This window comes from Dermacentor silvarum, chromosome 6 (genome assembly GCF_013339745.2).
Source record: "Dermacentor silvarum isolate Dsil-2018 chromosome 6, BIME_Dsil_1.4, whole genome shotgun sequence".
In the NCBI taxonomy this organism is placed as follows: Eukaryota; Metazoa; Arthropoda; class Arachnida; order Ixodida; family Ixodidae; genus Dermacentor; species Dermacentor silvarum.
In genome coordinates this window covers 164,322,821-164,347,164 of record NC_051159.1, presented here as the reverse complement: position 1 = coordinate 164,347,164, position 24,344 = coordinate 164,322,821, and the positions used below count along the sequence as shown (strand labels likewise).

General features: G+C 45.6%; 1 protein-coding gene and 1 long non-coding RNA gene across 2 annotated transcripts in view; both read left to right on the top strand.

Moving 5' to 3' along the window:
- Window positions 1-15,163, top strand: part of LOC119457010 (hemicentin-2-like) — a 51,221-nt gene extending 36,058 nt beyond the window's left edge. Inside the window, exons 4-11 of the mRNA XM_049668656.1 lie at window positions 663-869; window positions 1,714-2,028; window positions 2,782-3,036; window positions 3,712-3,996; window positions 4,694-5,017; window positions 7,776-7,901; window positions 9,867-9,894; window positions 15,039-15,163. Of these exons, the coding sequence (XP_049524613.1) occupies window positions 663-869; window positions 1,714-2,028; window positions 2,782-3,036; window positions 3,712-3,996; window positions 4,694-5,017; window positions 7,776-7,901; window positions 9,867-9,894; window positions 15,039-15,162 (1,664 nt within the window). The 3' untranslated portion in view covers window position 15,163. The remainder of the gene's footprint in view (window positions 1-662; window positions 870-1,713; window positions 2,029-2,781; window positions 3,037-3,711; window positions 3,997-4,693; window positions 5,018-7,775; window positions 7,902-9,866; window positions 9,895-15,038) is intronic.
- Window positions 15,164-16,928: 1,765 nt separating this feature from the next.
- On the top strand, window positions 16,929-20,405 carry LOC119455208 (uncharacterized). The gene is made up of 3 exons (XR_005192844.2): window positions 16,929-17,457; window positions 18,860-19,033; window positions 20,052-20,405. It is a non-coding gene; the product is annotated as an uncharacterized LOC119455208 (long non-coding RNA).
- The last annotated feature ends 3,939 nt before the right edge of the window (window positions 20,406-24,344 follow it).

Here is a 24,344-nt window from a genome sequence, read left to right as displayed (position 1 = left end):
TCTGCACGGACGCAGCATCTTTTGTGATAATACTAAGCGCTGAAAGAAAATTCGCCTAAACTATAGCTGCTGCGCACCACCTTCACCACTATTTGAGATCATGGACGATAATTGAACTGAAGATATAGAATGCGCAAAGCGCTGGCTCACAGAAAAATATTTGCTCATTCAGTTTGGGTAGAAATGTTTTAGGGCTTTTTTTGCAATAAATGAAGTCGACACCTTTGAAATGCTGCGATAGATTCCCCACATCGCAAAATCGCGAACCACTATTGCAATTTTTTACGGCACCAACATTCTCTTCCAGACTTCGAACCAGGACCGCAGCCAGATCTTTGTGTCAGGTCATCAATATCAATAATTTTGCACAGCGCTATGCAAAGCGGCATGGCTCGGCCGCAAAGTAGGGTGTTGTGTTTGGTTTGACGACTGAGCTGATGTACCGATAATGATCATTTGCACAATACTTAGGTGCGCGCGCGCGTGTGTGTGTTCTAACGTCAAAGGGATTTGACGCCGTGTTTCGAAACAATGTCGACATCAGAAGTGCGATCAGCGTGCAGGAAACCAGCACGAAATTTCTTGTATACGGCCAGGCAGAAAGTGCATATGAGCGAATCCTCCACGACATTTCTGCAAAGTGCTCTGACCTTGTCCTCCAGGAGATCCCCCACCTGAAGTAGTCTGGTACAAGGACGGTGAATTACTGGACGCCAGCTTCTCTGTGCTGTGGCCTCAAGGGGTCGTGCGGAACGAGCTACGACTGGGCCCGCTACGACGACGAGACCTTCTCGTCGCGCTTCAGTGCACTGCTTCGAATAACAACCTGACCGAGGAGCTGACGGCCCTGCTTAAGCTGGATCTCACTCGTGAGTTTGCAGAGTGAGCTCGTGTGTCGTGCTCCTGTAGCACATGTGTCTTGTTCGTTCCTCACTCCATGTTGTATTTGCGCTCTTCCTTGCAATACATCGCATCAACAAGACCGAATCTCTGCAATTCTCGAGCTCGTGATTCATGTGTTTTAATTGACAGACAGGAGTGTCACATCTATTTTATAAGCCGTCGTAGTGTTCCTTCTACGTAATCAGATTGACAACGCGGTCCATTTTCACAAAAGTTCTGTAATGTAAGTGTTCCCCCTTTGGCATTTCCTCGGACGCCCTATATTAATGGCAATGAGCAGCATGGTCTCAATATGATCACTGGGATGACAGCAAATCGCAAATGACATTTATTTTCACGCAAGCGAAACTTTGCGTATACCGACTCTATATGTCAAATGCTTGTAAAGAAATATTAAGAAATGCACTTGTGGTGTATCGCAGGATACACATAGTCAAGATTCATAGGTTCATAGGATTCATAGGTCATTCATGCGAAGAATGAAACGCACATTTGGTTCGGCATATAAATCAAGAGTTCAAAGCAGGACACCAAATCTTTGGGGTCACAGCAGTAGGCATTTGACCTTTTTCTTTATTTGAAGACGAGATCGATTATTGAGCAATGCTTCTGGCCATGTTTTCCATCTCAGTGTTGAGTGCTTATCAAATGGCAAGATTCAGAAAAGGCAACAGAATCCTTTCGTGCTTCGTCAGAATAACATATGAAGAGGTACGCTTTTGATTCATGTCCTGCGGCTTTTCACATCATGTTTTGCAGGTGCCTTACACTTGATAACCATCATTTCTATCTCCTATGTCACGGGAGCAGTGAAACCCACGGAGGTGAAGGTGTCGTTGCCGACACTATCGACCCCTTCTGGTGGCGCCACCCTGGTGGCAGGCGAGGTGGCCGAGGCACGGTGCCAAGCACGGGGCGCGCGTCCCGTGGCTCAAGTGGCCTGGTTCAAGGGAGGCGAGCGACTGCAGCACGATCGCCTGCTGTCTCGAGAGCCGGGACTGACACTCAGCGCCGTGAGCTTTGTGGTCCGAGCCCAGGACCATGGTTTGCAGCTAACATGCCGTGCAGACAACCCGAGCCTTCCAGGAAGCGAGATCAGCGATTCATTTGTGCTTGATGTTCAGTGTGAGTTGATAAATAAGCTTGTGTACGAGGCATTTTTTCTTTGTGAAGTGATATATTATAGTGGCAAAGAGGGCGAAGAAGGCACATACTAATATAATGCGTAAAAAGTACTTGTTCTCACCGCCACCACCATCGTGTCACCATCACTTACTTACAAAATAAACGTATGCAACAGATTGCCAGCATACTTAATATCGTATTTTACACACACACACACACACACACACACACACACACACACACACACACACACACACACACACACACACACATATATATATATATATATATATATATATATATATATATATATATATATATATATATATATATATATATATATAGGAATCACAGCACAGCATCACGTGCAGCGCATTGAGCACCATTTGAGGCCGAAAACATCTGTGCAGGTTTCTTTAAATCAATGCTTCAGCCGCCCACTGCTGCGATGGCTTATGAGGTCAGCATCCTAATACGATTTGGTTTGACAACGGTCTGAGATCAACGCTAGCTAGCGCAGTCGCAAGAGGTTCTCTCTGTTCACTGCATCGAAGACAGTCACACAAAATGCTTTCTAGGGTCTCCTCGCGACCACAGTCATCACATGTAGCGCTGTCGGTCATTCCAATGCGAAAGGCGAAATATTTCGCAGAGGCTACGCCAAGCCATTGCCTACAAAGCATGGCTTAATTTTTTTTTTTTTCAATGACTGCCTGAAGTCTGCCGTATTGTTCCTACCGTCGCTTGTTGCAGATCCACCACAGCTGTCGCTCACTGCTTCCGACCTTCGTCCACACGAGGGTGACAACTCCACGCTACGCTGTGACTGGAGCGCCAACCCCACCGTGAACGCCGTCTGGTGGCGCCGCGACGGGCAGCTGCTGGAGTGGAGAGACGAAGTGCTTCACTTGAGCAATGTAACCAGAGCTCACTCAGGCTTGTACGAGTGCCTCGCCTCTAACCGTTTCGGTGAAAGCTTCAGCAACCAACTGAGGCTCTCCGTGCAATGTAAGTGGAGACAAAAATGTTATCATCACGAATAAAAAGCCGCTCAAGTGTATCCGTAACAAACGCCTGTGGTTAAAGAAGAGCTAATAAGAAAAAGAGAGAGAGAAATTTGTTTACAGAAAGGCAGAGAGGTCGGCCAACAGCTAATAAAAGGTGCTCAAGATTCATCCTGACAAAACAATAAAAATGAATTCGAGAGAAAATTAGGTTGGCTAAAAAACTATTCAGTTAGCTAGAGAAGCTGTATAGAAGAATGGAAAGATAGACAGGAGGCACGTGTATTGCTTACACATGCAAGCGTGGGGAGAGCGGCCAGAAAAAGGGGCCGATAGGCGGCAGCGATAACCGTTCTGTTTACGCCCAATTTGTTTACTGTGGTAGCGACGAATTCGTGTCAGCATTCCGAGGGCCCTGTGATTCGAAACCGTGGTCTTGTTTTTGTTGTTCATTAGCTGCATGCGCGTAAAAAATATCTATACTTAATAGCCCCATATTCCATCTGTTTCACCAATCCAGAATCACTTTGTGCTTTCCGGTACATGTAAGCAGTATGCCCGGTGAAAAGCTGTTGAGATAATCGGTGCTAAATTGACAAACATTATTTATTCAGCTACGCCTCATCTAATTCCATTTCCGTTCGGTTCCTTTCCTCCCACTTTTTTTCCGCGCGAGCAGACGCTCCCGAGTGTGCCGAGGGTCAAAGGGAAGAGTACGCTGCGTCACCCGAGCTCCGCGTCGCTTGCGAGGTACGCGCCAACCCTAGCGACGAGCTACACTTCGAGTGGCTGGCCAACACCACGAAGCGTGCGGGCCGCATCAACAGCCTGGCGGTGAACGGAACCCGGGCCCTCGCGCGGGCTGTTGCCAGCAGGGAGCTGGAGTACGGCCTGCTGCTCTGCTGGGCATCAAACAACGTGGGAAAGCAGAGGGACCCGTGCATCTTCCGCATCGTGCCGCCCGGTGGGTGTCGGCGCTCAAGCAAGATTGAATATTGCCGAAATTAAAGCGCTAGATTAATCTCCATCTCGGCTGTAATAAGGAAATAAGAAAAATAAGTAAACAACTACGCAGTAATTAACGCTCCCTGAGTGTGGCCATATTTTTTTTCTGCGCGCCGCGCAATAGCCAGATTCCTACGCGTAGCGACGGTGAAGCATATGTATAGGAAATATTTTCACTCTTTTACACATGTCCGCAGAAATTCCTGACAGTGTTTCTATATCAAGTCCCAATTTTTTAGGCTTAGCATACCCGTTTTACCTAATGAAGTGTTTTGCCCACATGCATACCCTTTCGCAACCCTTAAGCATAGCTAATTCGGACTTTGAGTGCCTGCTGTCTCTGGGAATTTGCTACTTTTGAAGGCGTTTCTTGGCTTCTTCCTTTCTTCATTTATTGATTTCTTGCTTCCTTCCTTCACTGCCTCCTTCCTTCCTCTCTTTCTTTTATTCCTTCGTTCTTTATTCCTTCGTTTTTTTCTTCCTTCCTTTTTCTTGCTTTCTTCTTTGATTCCTTCCTTGTTGCCTTCCTTCCTACCTTCTTTCCTTCCTCAATCCCTGATGTCATTTCCTTCTTTCTTTGCTTGCATCCTTCTTTCGTTTCTTCCTTGCTTCATTCCTTTCCTTCTTTCTTTCGTTCTTCGTCGCGATTTCGGCAGCACCTCCGGGGAGTCCTCACAACTGCACGGTGACTGCTCAAAGTCAAGACGGCATGGCGGTCACCTGCTCTCCGGGCTCCACAGGCGGACTCCCGGTGACTTTCTTCGCCGAGCTGCTCGTTGACGGAACGGCGACGTCGCCGCCTGCGCTGTTGCGAAACGCCAGCGACTCCGGGCGGCCGGAGTTCAGCTTCGCAGGGTTGCCCAAGGAGGGTTCATTGCTGGTCCGCGTCTACGCAGCCAACTCGCAAGGCCGAAGTGCCGACGCGGAAGTGCACCTTCCCGCCGGATTATCGCTACTGCACAAGCCCTCTCCCCCCATCGGTGAGTGTAGCTTGTACGAGCGGCGTCAAGAGATGCGCTGGTGATGTGTTGTAGCTACAGGTAGGCTTAGCTTTGCGATCGAGGCCGCCAATTGCTCCGCTTGAGCGTCTCTTACATTGTCACTGGGGCATTCATCCCTTAGAAATGTAAGAAGGCGTGAAGCTTCCTTGTGGGCTATGGCAGATTCTTGCGGAAACACAAGGCGTTGAAGACACGCATGTGGGAGGCCTTTCTTTTGTCAGTTTTTAAATAGAGCGTCTCTTCCACCACAGCAACTTGGGCAAACAAGGAGTTGTAAGTGGTTCTTAAGGAAAATAACAACAAATAACTGTAAGACAAGAGCACACTAGGCAGAAAGAGCGGACCTGTGCTAAACCTAAAGCGTCAACAATTAGAAGAGATACGGGATCAAAAATAAAAATAATGAAAAAAGAAACGAAGGCCACAATGCAGTAGAAATGTAACTTAATACATTGGTGGGATACCACATTTACTTGATTCTAATGGGCCTTCGATTGTAGCGCGCACTTGATTTTACCGACCAGAAGTTAAAGAAATGCAATGTCCACGAGTGCTCGTCACCAGTTTTTTATAGTAAAAGAGAAATAGTAATGACGATTTGTTCTCACGGTGAAAAGAAAATTCAAAGCAAATGAACTACCGAGAGACGCGAGTATCACTCATCGCCGCGGTACACGTGTTGGTTTTTTTTTTTTTTTACTTGCCAAAACCAGTTCTGATTATGAGGCACGCCGTAGTGGAGGGCTCCGGAATAATTTTGACCACCTGGGGTTCTTTAAAGTGTACTACAACCCAAGCAAACGGGCGTTTTTGCATTTCGCCTCCATCGAAATGCGGCCGCCGCGGCCGGGATTCGATCCCGCGATCTCGTGCTCAGCAGCGCAACGCCTTAGCTGACTGAGCCACCCCAGTTTTTTTTTCTTTATTGCATGGAAATATTAGTAGTTATATGCGAAAATTATTTGTGTTACATATATACATACATGACAAAACAAATTCACACACGCTAGGCAGTCGAATGAAAGTTCAAAAATCGGGTAAACAAACACAAGCGTCCAGATACGAAATCCATTCAGGAACGGGGTCAAAGGTTGCAACAACACTCCGCACTTGAGCAGCCTCTTCTCGAAAGACAGACCTTGTCGAGCGGGGTGGCTCGGCATGTCTGTCGATCATTCGGCTTCTCCATAATGAATACAGTCCTAATAACATAAACAAATCATATGGTGCATTACTGATTGTCTTTTTGAAAGGAAGGAACCGGATACCGTAAGGTGTTAGAGGAAATTCTTTTTTGAGTGGGTACACGTGTTGGTTATCACTATGAACTGGCCAGTATAAGGTTTTTATGTTTGTAAGTTTATTTCTATGTCGTAAAGCCGCCCTCCATCGAAAAAAAATATAACGTGTCATCTTCCCGGCGATCGATAGCAGTCAATATACCGTATTTGTGAGACGCCTCGAAGACCATGACAGTATAAATAACTGATGAAACGAGCATAAACATTGCCGAAGCGCGCACATCTGCAGTGACGTGTGGATTAGGCTAACTCACAGTAACTTTTAACGCGAATGACGATAGGCTGTCACTTCTAGAGTTCTCCTTTACTCGATGCTAACCCGCATGCAAGTCTGATAAATTTTCTTGCAAGAAATGTGCGTTTCATCATTGAGTAAATACAATATGTGGTGCATAGTTTAAGAAGACAAGGAATACTATTGATGCAGGATACAAGGATACCATTTAGGCAAATACTATGATACTATGTCTGCAGGCTGAGTCCGAGTTTGTGCGATTGCGTGGCAAACTAAGCACTAAGTATAGCCCTACGAAGGGTTTTAAGCGCCTAATAAAGCTGTCCGAGTAATCCACGCAGCTTGACAAGCATTATCCGTCTATATATATATATATATATATATATATATATATATATATATATATACAACATCACCATCTGTGCACACATGTGCGGCTGCGTTAACGCATACGTTAAAAAAGTGTTTGAGTGACTGAACGCTCCAGACGACGAGACACAAGAAGCATCTGATTAACTGAGCGATCTAGCAAGCACAGTATACTGAAAGAACTCGAGAGGAGAAAAGTGCGAAAAAGAAGAAGCACTGCTTTGAATTCGTCTTCCCCGTTTCGTCTTCCGTTTCTTCTACTCATATGAAGAAAGTGTGCCTCTACTGCCCGAGCTTAACATCCAACACTGATTTTGTTTGTCACATTTGATTTTTTTGTGACAATTAATGCTGTCATTTGTTCTAATGGCAACTTATGCAATGCTTTATTCTCACGAGCAGGAGAAACTACTGGGAAAAGGTTTGCCTTAGCCGCTGCGTTTGTCTTTGCAAATATGATTGTGGTCTTTTAATAGCGTACGAGTTCCCTAAAGTTGACCGGCAATTGCTCCCTGCAAAAACACGTTGTATATAGTTCTTATGACCTTCGCATGAACATAATGAGCGTCCACTTTCGTCACGTGACAAAGCTTAAATCCTAAAGAAATGAAATTATATTGGCAGGTTCGTATCATGTAATCTCATCTGCTGAAAATTCCTGCCGACTCAGCACGCAGCAGCCTCACTAACAAGGCGACCAGGGACACGTTAGTTACTCCTGCAGATGACACAGTAACCAAAAAATGTCTGTATTATCGCAAGTTCCAACGTACGTGCATTGTTTTAATTGCTCTATTTATATTTCCGGTTGGACTCTTTCTTTGCTTTGCAGACTCCAACGCGGTGAAGCTACCAGGCCACGTTTTGGGCTTTCTCGTTACAGCAGTCGTCGCACTTGTTTTTGTCATTGTCTCACTGACTGCTGCGAGACACTGGAAGCGTCGGCGGAGGCGTAAAGGTGGGCGCACTAGTTTTTCAACGTTTTAGAAAAGAATCTTTCGAACTTAACTGTAAAGGCGTCGTTCTGGAAGGTAATGGTGAGAATTTTTCATTAACGAACTGTTTGTTTTAAAGAAGGTGTAGGTCGCCCTTGCAAGTGACCATGGGTCACATTTATCTGAAGCGGCGGAGCGGCCCAGGTGTGGTACTTCGACGCAGCTACTCGAGTCATGCGCGATACCGTATTATCCATGTTCAAAATTCACACGCGGTGGTTTTCTTCATCGGTAGCGCTGTAGCCCTCCGATTGCATAAGGCCACCACAAAAAGATCTAGTCAAAGGTGTAAATTTAAATTCGCTGGGGCGCTGTTGCTGCCACAGCTGGCCTGTTTTCACACTATATTAATCTCCGGAGGATATAGGTGCCCTTTTAACTATGAAGCTAAAGAAGCGTCTACGACCACAGACCCTAAAGGGATGCTTTTCTCGGAAGCTGCCATATAAATGCATGGGAGTGGATAAATTGTCTTGGACGTCTTTCACTTCACCGCTTTCGACGAGATTTGTTGAAAATGTTCCGATATTCCCATAGTGGAAAGTCACACCAGAATTCACAAACCACTTTGTATGCACAGTGATTCTCACGCGCAGAAACCGACCGCTCCTTATAGGGACCACATTACCAGTGAAGGTGGCTGGCCAATAAGAAAATGTTGTTTTGAAATAAAATCTTAGTGAGTTCAGCTCGAAATATTGCTATTTAGGTAAGGAATTATTTTACAAAATTGCTGAATGCCGAGAAATGAAAAAGAAAAGCATTAAAACTACAACTCTGTAAGTTAAAAAGAAAGTGATATCACAATTTTGTCAACTGTATCTGTTATGATACCCGAAGGCGGGCGAAGTTCCTATAATATATAACGCCATAAAATATATACTTAATTTGGAAGCAGGACTCCTACAAACTCTACGTAAACAGCGTAATGATTCTAGGCAAGCTGTAAACTAAGGAATCATGTCGTCCGCTTCAGACGCCGTAACAGATGCAGTTTACTGCAGAATTCCGAATTCCGCAGAGCTACGGGTCACAAGCTTGGTGATTCAATTTTTTTAGACTTAGCGATATTTACAAACTGATGTTAAAAGGAAAGTCCTTAAATCACACTTCTTCTTCTGAAATAGATAGAACATTGTATTTTCTCTCAAATGCGGCAAATTTCACTACTATGGGTTAAGCAGTTGTTGACTTACATTTATGCCTTTCATATGTACTCTGAAAGAAATTTGTTCACCTTGAACAAAAATTTTTTTTTCTAGGAATTTTTCTTCCATGACTGGGATGGACTCTTATTGTAACAACATACTGCTTCAGTGTCAGATAGAGTTAATTTTTATAACAAAATCAAGCTTATTCGTTGAATTGGAATAAAAAGCGGGGAATCCACAAGAAAAATAAGAATCAGGATATGCGTGAAATATTTTAATATTCGGCGTCCTTTAACTTTTTAGAGCGGCGGTTGCGCAACATAGCTTAAAAGGAACACAGGTGCTCTGTTTCGGATGTTGGAGATCATCTAGCTCCGCTTTCTTTTGTTATTATATACGGTTTCGTGTGTAGCCTAATGACCCGAGTGCAGCTTAGCGTTGAATGTGCGGTCGTTCCGGAAAGAGCTTTTTTTTTTTCATTAGCCACGCGGTGCTTAACATAGCGAAAAATGAAATGTATCCTCTGGAAGTAGGTCACCAGCAATAAAAAGATCCGTTCTATGTGTAGTATACAAAGCGATAACAATCTCGGTCCCTCGTGACTTCAGATTTCACCCTTTAAAATCTAATCTCTGGCGAGTATAATAAGAAAACCATCCAACGTTCTTAAAAAAAAGGCATTTCCCATCGACACTGTCATTTATTTTTTGTTATCCCACACCATATGTATGCTCAATATATATACTCAATGACCAATATTTTACTTTTGCTTTGCAGAGGCAAAACATTCAGTCCAGCTTCAAAAGTAAGTATTCCGACCTCTTCAACAGTTACGCCTGTAATTCTTGAAAGTCAAATTTCATTATTTTATCTATTTTTGAGTACGTAGTCCTGCTGCGCCTGATGTGTGTTAGTGGCGCTCAAGGAAAAGCCAGTAGTTTGACAGTGAAGCATAGTTTAACAGTTGTTCATTCGGGGGAGATATCTGCGCCTGCGCTTGCGCATACGACTCTAACGGTCACGGATCAATGGGCTGTGCTCTTGAGAACCATCTGTGCGTGAAATGGTGAGTGCTATGGTGAGAGAGAGAGACATGTCACGTTAGCTTCAACAAAACGTAATCGTGGAAGAGCATTCCTTTTTATCCTGTACCACCAAGGGACGCAAAGAATGCGTTATTGCGACATTCTGCAGCTGGTGAAGCGGAAAGAGCTCCTGACGGGCTCGCTCAAACCATTGTTGCAGTTGTGCTGGGCAACCGGCTTTTGCAATATCGCTGACGCATACAAAGTAGTTGCACCTGTGGCGCTGTGGCCGCAGCTCTTACGCTTTTATGTTACGGTTAGCAAAAAAAAAAAAAAAGTATAACACCTTGAAGACGAAATGTGCCGGAAGATGTTGTAATTCAACTCCTAAATGTTTTTAAGCGTCGTCCTCTTCATCGAAGTTGCTGTATACAGCGGCATCCATGTACGCTATGACTGAAAAAGGATTGTATTAGGCTTGTGAACATTGCGCTGAGTGGAGCGTGCACTGTGCTAAGCCGGGTGCACTTCTACAACGGGTGCTTTATTTATCTAATCTTTCTACGAGTGAACGACGCATTTTGTGCTGCAGGCTGATGGCTTCCTCGACGTGCCGAGCAAGGTGAGTCTGTCCTGCTGTCTGCCTCGGCTCTCTTCTTTTCCTGCCAATTTTCCGCTCAGCGCAATATTCACAATGCATCACCAGCAAACCCAACAGTCCTCCGAACTAAGCCATATTTGGCCTGTTGGGCTTCGCAGCAGCTGTTGATTCAACGCAAGATAGGAGTCCTAGGCGCAAAGCAAACACGAAGCCTACATTCACCGGCATCTGCACACGGCCGCAAATCTTTTAACTGCATGGTTCCTCGGCGCCTGATATTTACCCATCGGGGTTTTCTGATCCTGTGAATAGTCAAAAATGTGTGTGTGTGCGTGCGTGTGTGCGTGTGTGCGTGCGTGCGTGCGTGCGCGGTCTCTTGTCGAGCCGGAAATTTAGTGCTGCGGTGCGTTCGTCTCAGACTGACAAACAGACTTCATCATTTATTTTTAGGAGAAATGAGTTGTTGTAATCAAAGCTTTTTTCCTTAGTTGTATTAAGCTTATTTGGTCCTTTTATATTTGGTCAAGTTTATGAATGCTAAGTAAGCAAAAAACCTGAGCAGGAATCTTCTCAGCGCACTTGCTTGCTGTCTTATGGTTTAGCACTAAACGTTAAACACCATGTGTTAGCAAACTTCAGTCTGAATTCTACCTCACCTTTGATGCGACTAAAGATAAATTCCAACGATTGTTGGGCATGACACCAAAGGGTCACAAGCTGCTAGAGACAGCAAGAAAATACGTATTGAGTAAAAAAGCAAAAAAAAAAAAACCTTCCCAGTGAATACGGATGTTAGTTCAAAAGAAATCATTACACACAGTTAACCCATAAGAATTGTTGCAACCCACTGGGAAAACGCGTCACAGATTATTATTCCACGTCGATTTCAGTATTACTGCTGATAAAATGGCTATATGGTTCAGTTCAACGCAAACAACACAGTAAGCCCTCCTTCCGTGCATCGAGGTCGTTACACTAACAAAAAAAAAATTCGGTTGCGCCACTTTGATGCACGTTACGTCACGTTCACTGCTTAAAAGCAGCCGCGTGCGTACATCGGGACAGTCAGAACGCTATGAACACGTAGCGTTATTGCCTCGCACGACTGCGCCGTGTCGTTCACATTATGACGGCGAACTGGAATTGCCTCCATCCCAGCCCGTGCCAAACGTGTTCATAGCGGAGACGCGAATCGATGGAAAAGCGTGAGCTGCGGTGTAGCTGACCGGATTGCGGGAGATTGTTTGTTCTTGCCGGCCACGCGACTGTTCTTTAGCAGCTGGCGGATTTCCATAAAGCAAACAATATCGGAGAAGCGTAGACGATACGCTGTTACAAGCGCGTAATTTGGTATACAGTAGGCTCCCTATCGTGACGTCTCCAGGGTTCCCTGGTTCCTTTGCATAATCCCTCACCCCTTTACCCCAAGCTATAGGTTTCTTTCCTTCAGCCCTTTTCCCCCACCCTACAGGGGCGCGGTCTTCCAACGTGTAGAGGCTATCGATCGCGTATGGCGAACACCATCGCTCTAATGCATCCACCGTTGGCTGGCTCGACTGGCCTCTCGGTCACTGCAAGGGTTCCCCTGGAAATCACGCGGTCCTGTCAGATTGATCGAGTGTGCAGCGTTACGTGAAACACACGCCGTGCTTCCACGGTCGACAAAGTCGAATCAATCCGCGAGCGGCGGAACGCGAAGTTTCACGGAACTCTTCAGGCTCATTATTAGATTGATTCGAAGCCCAGCCGCCCGCTATAAAGCGTCGTCGTAAAACGTATACGCCGGCTCGCGTGCGCGCGAGGGCTTCGAATGATTGCGGCGCGTCTACCGGCGAAACACAATCCCTGTTCCTGACTTTTGCGGACGACAGCCGTAATAGCGGTTGCATTTAGCAAACGCTCGAAACACGATAGCGGATTGCAACATTGCGGACGAAACTGTTTCTATTATTAAAGGACCTGCGTTTGACTGATAAGAATGTTTAGGGCTTACGCGTTGAGCAGATGGAAGCTTGTCGCCCGGGTTGTTTAATTAATCCACAGCACTGTAGCGTTAGGGAATCCATCTGAGTGCGTGTTGCAACACTCCAAGTAAAGCAAAAAAAGCACAATGACTGAGTTATTGCGAAACACGTTTCAGAGCTCCTGTAGTTACAGCAACACTGTACAGGAAGCTCAGTTTTTATTACACATATAGTTTTAGGAATCAGCGAGCCAGCACTTTCACTTAACCGGACGCAAGAAAAGAACAATGTAACGAAATTTAAAGCATGAGATAGAAATATTTTTTTATATTTTTAATCATTCATAAATTGGGCAACAAAGTGCTGCACCAGGTTTTAAAAACTTTAGGGCTAGGAAAGCAAGCATAGGACCTACAACTAAACGTAATATAGTTTTTGTCTTTCGTAAATTGGGCAACAACGTGCTGCACCATGTTTTAAATGTGTTAGTGCTAGCGAAGCGGGCATAGGACCTCCCGCCCTTTTACAGCGTAAGCTGTTACGGGCTCATTACACTAGCCGTTTCGGTTGACGATGTTGTCCGCCGCTGCCGCCACCGGTGTCCGTCGCAACTATCGCCAGGAATTAGACAAAAAAAAAGGATACCCAGGTCCCGCTGGGATCTAACCCCGGCACTCTGCGCGGGAGTCAGCTACTCTACGACTGCGGCACGCCGGCGCGTGCTAACTGCTGCGGAAAAACGCCCTATACACGCGTCCTAGCGCTCGAGGGGTCATGCAATGTGAGATATACGCGCCGTCTAGCGTCGATACGTGAACACTTTGCTTTGCAACTGCATATTATTGCACCAGGTTGCACGCCATGGAGCAATTGCATAAGTAGAAGTACAAGGTTTTGAGGAAGGAAAGGAAAATTAAGGAGATGTATACCAAAATGCTAGAATGAAAAACATGTATAGCATACCTGAATAAATCAAGCAGGCTGGTGAATATTTGTCAACACCCGCTTCAATAGGGATGCCAATAAATAATCATCAGCAGCAGCATCGTATCGTGCCATTTGTCATGATGATGCTGATGATGATGATTTATTGGCATCACCTTTGAAACGGGGTGGTGACAAACAGTCACCTAGCCTGCCTGATTGAACCAGGTATGCTGTAAATGTTTTTGATGCGAAAGCATCAAATGGCCCATTTAGAGAAAAAAGCCGGCGGCGTCGCTAGCAGCGAAACCGCACCTAAATTGCCATTGGCGGCGATGCCACGTCACGAGAGCGCCTCGACGGAGCAGATACGGTGACGCGACGCCGAGGGGCGAGACGGGTTGTTAGTGGCGAGGCCGTCACGTGACGTGCTTCCTCGGTCTCTCGTTGCGCAGGACGTCGGTGGCATGCGGTGGCGGCACCGCAGGCTGCTGTTGCTTGCCGGCTCGGGCTGCACGTACCGCTATGGTACATTACTCGTCGCGCAAAACACGAAGGACCGCTCAGCGGTGTTGAAGTGGAAATGAATACTTTCGCATTTGCAACTCATAAGAAGCGTCTAGGTGTCCTCCAATTTTTTCATTGTAGGGTTTTTATAGAGATCTCCATAACCTTTTTTTTTCTACATGGCGCGAATGTGAGCTGCGCGCTGCTTAATGTCGATAGATGCAAATTTTGCATTGAAGTTACGGTGTATTGCACCAGGCGTCACGACATGTAGCAGTCGCGTCGTATCGTGCCTCGTGTCAAGGGATGTGACATGTGCGCCGCGTAGTCTCGATACCTGTGTTTACCCTTTGGTAGACGTTGTGGCGCCTCCTCGCAAAGTACGAACCACTGATGACGAAGCGAATCGTGGAGTTACACGCGCGGCTGGAACCAGGCACCGTCGGTGTCAGCAGACCGCTGTGCAGAGAGCAGCCCAAGCCGCAACTCACAGTCGATGGTTGGCGGACAGGTCAGTTCGTTCTCGTGAAAACGACGCAAAGAGACTTCGCCGCGAAGACTCTCTAGCGGTTGCTGCCGAAAATGAACCTCCTATAGAGCCGCTCTTACAGCTTACTCTGCGACTGTGCTGCTTGTGCCGCGCAGGCCCGTGACGTTTCCGTTACTTTTTTTATTGCGAAGAAAAAGATAAAATTTATTGTAATGGTTTAGAATAAGCACATTCAATATTAACGGTGCTGTCGCTACAATTACCTCGGTCTGTTCAGCAATTTCATCTCTCAGACAATGAACGAACGACCAAACATGATGCAATTGCACATCCGTCTACCAAATGTGTATTGAATTTGCTATGAAATTATGCATTTGGGCCAACATTAGTTTTCGTCGTAAAAGCAAGAAAAAAAAACTATATTTGTGTTGTGTGCAGATATTCCCCCGAGAAAACCTTCTGCGAGTGCACTTCCGGTGACGTCGTGTATCAGTCTCCAGATCTCATCACGAGCAAGTACGGAGTGTCAGGCGAGTATACCAGATTCGACGTTGATTCGTAGTCTGTTTAGGGCACCTGGCCCTTTAGAAAGAGCTCTGGGCCGGTATTCTGTAACGATGTCTTTCCGATGCTAATGCCTTTTCGCGCTGTTCGCGCTTTGTCAGTGGTCAGAGCGACGGTCTGCTCACCTTATCAACGGGATCAGCCGGCCGTGAGCGGTGGATGATAAGACTAGTATAGAATAAAGCATAACTCATCGCTACAAAATACCGGCCCTGCTGTATTTACCAGTAGTCCCTTACCAACATCTTTAACAGCGGAGCTGTTTAAGCCGGTCGTAATTTGTGCCGCAAGCCGCAAAACCGTGGGCCGATCTTGGCGGCACTGCAGAAAGGGTCCAAGCGCAATGGCACGTACCCGTGTGAACTAGCGAAGCTGAGCCTGGCTAAGTCTAGCTAAGCATGGTTGGGACTACTTAAGCTTACTCAGTCATCGATAGCCAATCGACAGCCAATCAATAGCTAATCTATAATCGATAAATTGTCAATAAATCGCGGGAAATGCTGGGGATGACTTGGTAGTGCTCAGCCTAGCCCATGGTGTAAGATATAGTATACTCTTTAGGTGGGGACACTTCTCGGCTTGCTTGCTAGACGTGATCAACCAGATAAAGTTGCAATGGTGCGCGTCTATCGGGCCGGTGACGGCAGTGGATACCTATCGGCGGAACAACGCAACTTCAGTTTGAACGCAGGCGAGAGCTTGCGTGGACAAGGAAGGCGCGCATGCCCTCTCCCCCCAGTTTTCCCCTCTCCCCGGTGATCTACTTTCGCGCGTCACTCAATCATTTCGGATTTCCCGCGAAGCACCGGTTGTTATACCAACGGGATATTAAACCAATAAAAAGATTTATGTGTTGAAGTTGCGTCGTACTGCCGATAGGTATCCGCTGCCATCACCGGGCAAATCGGCGCGCGCGTTTGCTACTTTATCAGGTAGATCGCGTCTGGCGAGTGTCCTCACCAAAAGAGTATATACCTTACACCGTGGCCTAGCCCAAATACGTAGCCAATACCTTGAAATAGCCAAACGATAGCCAATCAACAGCTAATTGATAATCAATCAATAATCAACAAATTCCGGAAAAGCTAGGTATAACTTGGTAGTACTTAGTAAAACTTTCTGCTGGGCGAGTTGGTTCATACTTGCAAAGGAAATGGTTATGCGCAAACAAAAAACACGATTGCCGAAATATTATAATTAGTGATATTTTGTTAATTAGTCGATTATGTATTTCAATTTTTTGTGCAAGTAATGTCCGCCTCTTCGAGTAGACCAGCTCATGAACTATAATTACGCTATCTGTCACAGGCAACCTTTAAAAAATTTTGAAAGTGTTCGCTGAGACGCCCTGTAATTATGACGTAGTTGGCGACTCACACAATGCGCTCTGCTGTTATCCTCGGTGATGTACGCTCTACTTACCTTCGGGTTATATCAATAAATCGTGTCCCTTCCTAATTGACAAATTTTGGCGGGCTTTATACTAAACCTGTTTTTCAAGATCAATACTTCCGTGTAGCTTTGCTCTTCTCCCTTCTGGAATACTCACGCACTCTGAAACACCGCGTCCTGGGATCTACGGCTAATAAAGTTGTATTTGCACAAGTCACAAAAAAGCGTAGCGTGACTTTTAAACCGCATAACGCCCAGGACGCGTTCGATATTTAATTCAGGAAGAGCAGTCGCAGTACAATGACTGCATGCTCTGAGCACCAGCCCCCATGCCCCCCCCCCCCCCTCCTCCTCCTCCCTCCTTCTTCCCTCGCTCCCTTAAACAAGGAAATGCGACCATTCGGTAAAACTGTCATTTTTTTCCTAGACAAAGGAAACAGAAACTTTCCAAAGCGTAAAATAAATTTTAAACACCCCTCGCATAAATGTGCGCAAGAGGTTTTAGAGCCAGCAAACGTTATCGTTTGATGCTACACTAAGCAAGGCCGACCGTGCACTACTCAAGCGCCAAAGAAACGCAATAGAATGCCGGCCGTCTGCTTCGGTCGAAAGCAGACTGGGCATGGAGGAAATGAGGTGGGAGTCGCACATTGCGCTGATGTAGGCACCGCGGCACTTGAAGTCCGAGCCCCAGAGTGCCAGTTTATCCTTTGTTTAGAATACAACGCATCACAGTGTGATGTTTATTCGTGCGCCCTTATTTATTCTTTTCTCTCATTTAAGCCGTGCAGACCAAGCCGTAGCAATGTCATTGCATGGCGAGGTGGTCAGCGCGTCTGTGCTCGGCTGCCCTGGCGTGGTCAGCCTGGAGTCTGGCTGTGTGGAACCAGTACAAATCAAGGTTGGTTTTGAAAGAAACCCTGGTTTCAGATCATAAATTTCTCCTTCTTTGTTTCTTTTTGCGCATGCGTATTACAACCGAAATAGATAGCATGACTACACCTCGTCTGCTCAGGAGGAAGCATGTTTATTGAAAGAAATAGTAAAAACGCGAGCCGAAAAGAACAGGTTAACAACTTTTAAGACGTTTCTGCTTCCTTACGGAAGCAGCGCGCACAACGGGCATTGTGACGTGTGCGTGTTCACAGCCACTCGACAGGGTGAGCTTAAGTCTGTTTTATTCCGTACAGAAGCATAAACGTCTTTAAAAAATTTTACCCATCAGTATTGCTCGGCGTTTGCACTTATGATCCCTAGCACGATTCGCATTATGTGCAAGTATTTTGAGAGAACTGATAGTCAAACATGAACATTGAGTCAGTCATTTTGGGGACTCGGAAAATTGCGCCAGTGCCTAGCATAACACGCATAACACACATAACAGAGCTATTGTATCCGGTGTTGCCTTTAAACCAGTGCCTTAGGTGTGTATTTTTAAACAGGGAGTTTTGACGGGCTCTACCGAAAACCCATCGGCCACCGTTAGGATCTGCAATAGAATTTTGTTCACCGTTAAAATATACTTAAGTTAGGACACTTCAATTACTTGACGATTTTTAAAATGCGTACCCAACGAGAAACCTGTCCGTCCGTCCGTCACATAAGACGAATGCTATGGCTAATACCGCCGAAAGCAATGGCTCATATACCCCGTAAGCAAGCAAAAAATGCTATGGCTCATACACCCGTAATGCTGAGGCTATACAAGTGCTGAGCAAAGTGAAGCGAACATCGCATACATTCATTGAATTCACCCATACAACACACAAGACAGCATACGTTTCAATAACGAACAAGCTCAAAACAAGCATCCGAACTATCAATAAAGCATTGCATACCCCCCCTCAACAGTTGTAGTGAGGATTTTGCAACAGCTTCACTGGACATCCACGTTCTCAGGTTTATAACGACCGATGAAGTTGATAAGGATCGAATCGAGTCCAATAAGGATGATAACAACCGATAAGGGTTTATATGGTCGGATGTAGTCCGATAAGGTTGGTAACTACCGATATAGCTTGGTAAGTGTTTATGCTGGTCGGATCAAGTTTGATAAGATTAATAATGATACCACGCTGCGTGGAGATGAGGAAGGGGAACAATGCTTACGCATACGTAGACAACTCCAGTGGAGTTTCTGTGTGATGTTTTTTTTTTTTTTTAATCTGCATCACGAGCTTTTCTACTTTAGTCTTGAAATCAGTTATTGAAAGTAATTTTATTGAAGCACGTATTAGAGCAGTCTTGCACTTCTGAACACTGTGCGCTAACATGTTGGCCTCCTTTACTTATTTTTGTCGCAGCTCACAACATTCGCCCCTAGCGCAAGCCCCGAGGATCGGAGGCAGACGTCATCTCCATGCATTTGTGCGCCCTCTACTGTGATACAGACACGAAGGTCTTCACGCTCACAGGACATATACTGCACTGGTGGGGAGTCGCCGATCACTGCCACGTGAATGACGAGAGAGCAGGAGGTTTGTGATGATTTGCGATGATAATGATGATGAAGATTGACGATAGCATGTACTTGTTGCAGGAAAAAAAATGAAAATTTTTTAGCCCTGCCATGGTGCAGCAAACTTGGAAATCCAAGATATGACTAGAAGAATGCAGTGTACATGAGGTTAAACCGATCTGTCTTTTTTATCGGGAGTGGCGGAAAGTGAGGTTGGACAGGGAGGCTATATACAATGTAAAGACCGGCTGGCTACCCTGGGCTGGTATAAGGGGGTAAAGGGAATTAAATGTTCAAAAAGTAGAGGTGCAATTAAATAAAATAAATACAGGGTAAAAACATCAGCGCTCTTCAGCACAGTAAAACTCTTATCCGGTAGTCTTTTTGTTTCTGTCTAGTGTTTCAGCAATTCTTTTTCAGGTAGTGGTGTTTACAGGGAGAACCACTATCATGCAGATGTGGCCGATATGGCTTCAGCGTATACTCGAAGTTCCCAGAGTAATCATGTTCAAATTACTGGAGATTGGATTTGAGTAGCTCATCCCTTATTCCATCATCACCAACGAAGGCAACGCCTATGATTCTATGGGGTTTGGTTGTTCTGCACACATATCTGCTTAGAAGCTATGTGCTACTCAGTGGTAGATGTAGAAAGGTTTAACTGCGAGGGCCAACACAATGATCCCACACAGTGTGAGCTATGTGCTGTCCGTTCACGTACACAAGCACTTGTTCTTATGCGGAGTGACAATCATTGTATGATCGTTCTGAGGAACTTGATTGATTGTTGAATTGATTGATTGATTGATTGATTGATTGATCGATAACAAAATGGGCGATATAATTTCGTGTCTGCGTCTCGCGTCAGTGTCTAGCTCTACCGCAACGTTCTGGTAGTTTCCGACTTGGTAAAAGATGCAAACGAATATTTACTCGAAGTGTTTGTCTCGGAGGATGTAAGTAACTGGTAGATTTCTGGCATTGCTTTCTCGTTCATTTTTATATTTGTTCATGTCAACACTTGTTTTTATTTCTAGGGTTTATGCCCAGTCCAAGTAAACAGAACGCCGAGTGGATGTCCGTGATGAGGACTTCAGTGACGTTTCGGCAGTCCTGCTTATTCCCCTTTTTTCCCACAAGATGGCGACGTCTCTTCCCAAAGGTTGCGTTAAGAGGACGCAATCAAATCACGTGGACTTGCGCACCGAGGTTTCGTTAGCTGGAGCAACAAATTTTTTTATTACGGTGCATAAATTATGCCTCCCTACGTGGGCGTTTTCAAGAGCCATTCCTAGGATTTACTCCGGCAATTTTCAACAAAGAAGTGCTTTTATTAAAGACACGACAATGCGCCTGTGAGCGCAGACATAAATAGCACAAATAAATGACACCTTTGGAAACAAGAAACTTTGCATTTTTCTTCATTCGGCTGAGAAATTGGCCGAAGTTTCTCTGTCGACTAAATTAGAACACAGAGTTAAACTGCTGGCTCTCAGCGACGGATTGAGACAAACCGGTTCCACGAAAAAATTCGGGGAGAGACCACTACACCAACGTCGTGCAATATGGCACGCAAAATAGGAAATGTCGTTTTCCGCAGTTCCCCACATATGCTGAAATTTTCTCACACATTGTGCAAGCCTCTTTTAGTTCCCGGTGGTATCATGCATAAAGATGCGTAAACAAATTGAGGCAAACCAAGCCGAGCAATAACGGTTTCAAAGGTAACACTGGGCACAGACGCAATACCACGCGACCATGCGCCGCAAAGCAGGTATAAAATTATATCGCTTAAAAGAACAGCCAACGTTCTTTCTTTACTTTTTTCGGGAATACAACAGTACCACCAGCAGCGGACAGCCAAATGAAACAGCGGTTGCCATAGCGCCGCCGAGGTGCGCTGTAGTCCATAACTCTCGATTACTTCCAGAAGAGCGAGTTTCCGCGGTGCTGTCCGTCGGGCCCAACGAGCAAGCTATCTGGAAAACCCTGAGGCGCATTCCCGCCACGTCGTAAATATGGAAAGCGGAACGGCATTTCAAAACACTTCCGGAGAGCGTCGCGCTCTGCTTCGCCAAGTAATAACGGAGCCGCTGCGAATGACGTTGGCACGGTTGAATTTCGAGTGACCGGGGAGGAGACATCCCTAACCGCCCTTCCATTGTGTCGCTCGCCTCTTTCAGACGTTCGCGGTTGTCTTTGTCAAAACAAAGCTGTCAGCAGCTTGATATGAGATCTTAGAGGAGACTATAAATGCCCAGAAAAGAATTGCAGTCGAGGTAGTTGAGGTGTTCTTCGCTTGGGCTTAGTCGGGAAAGGACACCTTGCAAAAACAAAGCAAGGTACAGAAAGTGTGTCGTTGTCGACGACAGCAACAAGCGTATGCTTTAGTTTTTGAGCGCCTTCTCAGCGCGGCCAAGACGACGTAAGTTTGCCACGGTACTTATAAACGCGATAGTCTACCTGGCGTAATAAAGATAAAACGCCAGCGGCTACACAACACAGCCTCCACGGGGGTCCTGCATTTTGAGTGGTGTCGGGAAGTGTTAAGCAGTCGCCTCCCCTTATGTCGTCATTTTTTCATCGCTCTCAGTCGTGTAAAATAACAATGGTGTGCCACTGATACACACGCATCAAAATAATCTGACAGTTCCTCGTAGTGCAGTGCGGTCACACGGGGCCGCTGATGCTGTCTGCTCGACTGCCAATTCTTTAGCCTCATCACCTCATCTCATCGGATGCTGACGCCTTTTAACGTTGAATGCCAGCCTAAAGGAGTCACCGGGCTGTGAATAAATTTCACTGACGACGCCTGACTGGTTATGCTACTATACGTACGATATTTAATGCCATTCTTCTCCAAGTAGTGCCACTTTTTGTCAGCTCACTCTCACCGTTTCGTGGGCCAATCACCGTTTTCGTGATCCGATCCCGTTGACAGTGCAGTACAAAATTAGGTGCCGCACGGGCGACTGGGTACGGGTGTCTCTGGGTGTGTGCCACTTGGTATGGGCTACTGAGTTTTAATTTATCTGTAACCTTATATCTTGTCATACAGACATTCTGTCTTACAAACACTAAAGCCTCTAGTCTCTACATAACCGTCCGCTACATTACAGCAGTTGCATTATTCATGCAACCATTCTCCACAAATTATGAATGCTTCTCATTACGTGGACGTCAACAACTCATGAGTATGACACTTATTTTTTTTCGTTAGCGTCATATCTTCGATTATCAAACACGCAGTTAAGTATGTTTTATCAGAAGCGGACTGCGTTTATGGGCACAGACCATATAGCTTTGGTACATGCAACTGCACGGCGAAAGCCACAACGTACCAATGAAAAACAAAAACTGGATTAACACAGCGCTGATTAACCCATAATTTCTTTCAATGAAATTACACGAGTAAATATGCGCACGTGAATTTCTGCGTTACCAAGAATTGTGTCTCTCCAGCCTTCCTTTTGCTTGTTGTGGTTTTGGCACTGCATGTTTGCAAGTACCGAAAGCCAATATGCCCTGCATACCATGCTCTTTCAGTATTGGTACTTCGAATAAGACGAACGAGCGAGAAGAAGATTAGTTGGGAGTACCTGTCTCCTCCTCACCCGTGCAGCTGCAGCCAATCAGCAGCGGCCGAAATGAACAGTTCACAAGGTGAACACTTACAGAATGCCCCCCTGGACACGTGAGCAAATTAGGTCTAATAGTGTTTGTTTCAGAAGTACTCGCCATCTGTAAAGATTTCCGTAACCAGTGTGAAGCACGTTCACTCACCCTTTCTCACTCTTTGTCTGTGTGCTGGCTTCCTTCATTCCTATACAGGTCGCGTCTGAGTCAGTACGTTTGACTGTACTAGCAGCAGTTGTAGTATACCATCGGAAGCAGCTTACGATGGCGCATTAAATGCACGAGGGAAAAAAAGTAAGTTGTTAATTAAACATGGCCTTTAGACCAACCTGGATTATAGAAACTGAGGACTTAGGATTTTTAAAATATGATGCGCACCTTTACTACCTTTTTATGCACTTGTGAACTTGCATAATGAGGTTTTATGTGGAAAAACAATGGTGGGATTATGAGGCACACCATATTGAGGGACTCCGGATTAATTTTGATCCTATCTGGGGGTTCTTTAACATGATCATAAATCTGAGTACACAACATGCATAATGCTCTGCGTATACGATAATTTACATTTACAAGTAGTCGTACGACACTAACATTTTTGTGTGTTCTACTTCGCGAACCATCTCTGAAGAATTTGCTTACAGACAAACTCTTTTTTGCCTCCGTCAAAGTGAACAGCTCAAAATTAATTGCAGATTCAGTGAGGTACACCGAGAAGCTCGCACCTACGAAGACCTGCTCATCGGCTTTAAGTGCACAGAAATAATTCACGCAGAGCTGCAAATGGGGAGTCATAACTACATTTTGCTTCGCTGTACGTGGGCCCTATAACGTAGAACTATTCCAATCTCTTTGTATTTCGACCTCCTGACGTCAAAATTACGTAACCACCGACGCAAACACGGGGTGGTATCTCGCAGAATTGCTCTCCTCGTTTATAAGAGGTCACTTTTTCTTGCTTTCAAAGCGAATGGAATTGCCTACTGCGAACGGTTTTAACGCGATAGCGTTACGGGCCCTATGCCACAGAAAATACGGCGTCGGTGTCAGCGTAAGCGCCAGCGTCCATGGCGGAGAAAATCATCGCAAACCACCCCGACCGCGCAGGCCCTCCGCATCAAGCACAGGCGTTAGTGAACTAACTAAATTTCTCAAAGTAAAATACGTCAGAAAAATCGTTAAGTATGACTTAACCGCAACCTACAGGCATGATAGCGTCGGATTGTAATTTGAATATATGAGAAAACATAAATCTGTTACGAGGAAACTCAAATACAAACCCCTTTTCCAGCATTTATGCCATTCATACAGCTGCGCGCGGGTAAGTTACTTGCAGAAATACCATCCAGATGCCGCTCGCCTCCTCGGCAGCGTAGCGCAGCTACGGCAGCGTAAAACGGCATACGCTAAGGTGTATAAAAAGAAAGCTGCAGTTGCCGGGATGCCTGACAAGCATTCAGGAATCTTTAGATGCTATCGCGTTCCACTTTTGAAGGCGAAGCTTAAGCGTCCTCCAAATCTTTTCTCATCTAATTGGCTGACGAAAGGCAAGGAGCACGCTGAAGTTGAGAGGGTTTCGGTGGGGCCGAGCCAGCCCAGTGAAAGTAGATAACTGAATGCGGAGGGTGGTGCCGGCGTCTGCGATTGGTCCGCTTCCCTTTGCTTAGCTTGCGGTGGCTGGTTGAAAATACGGG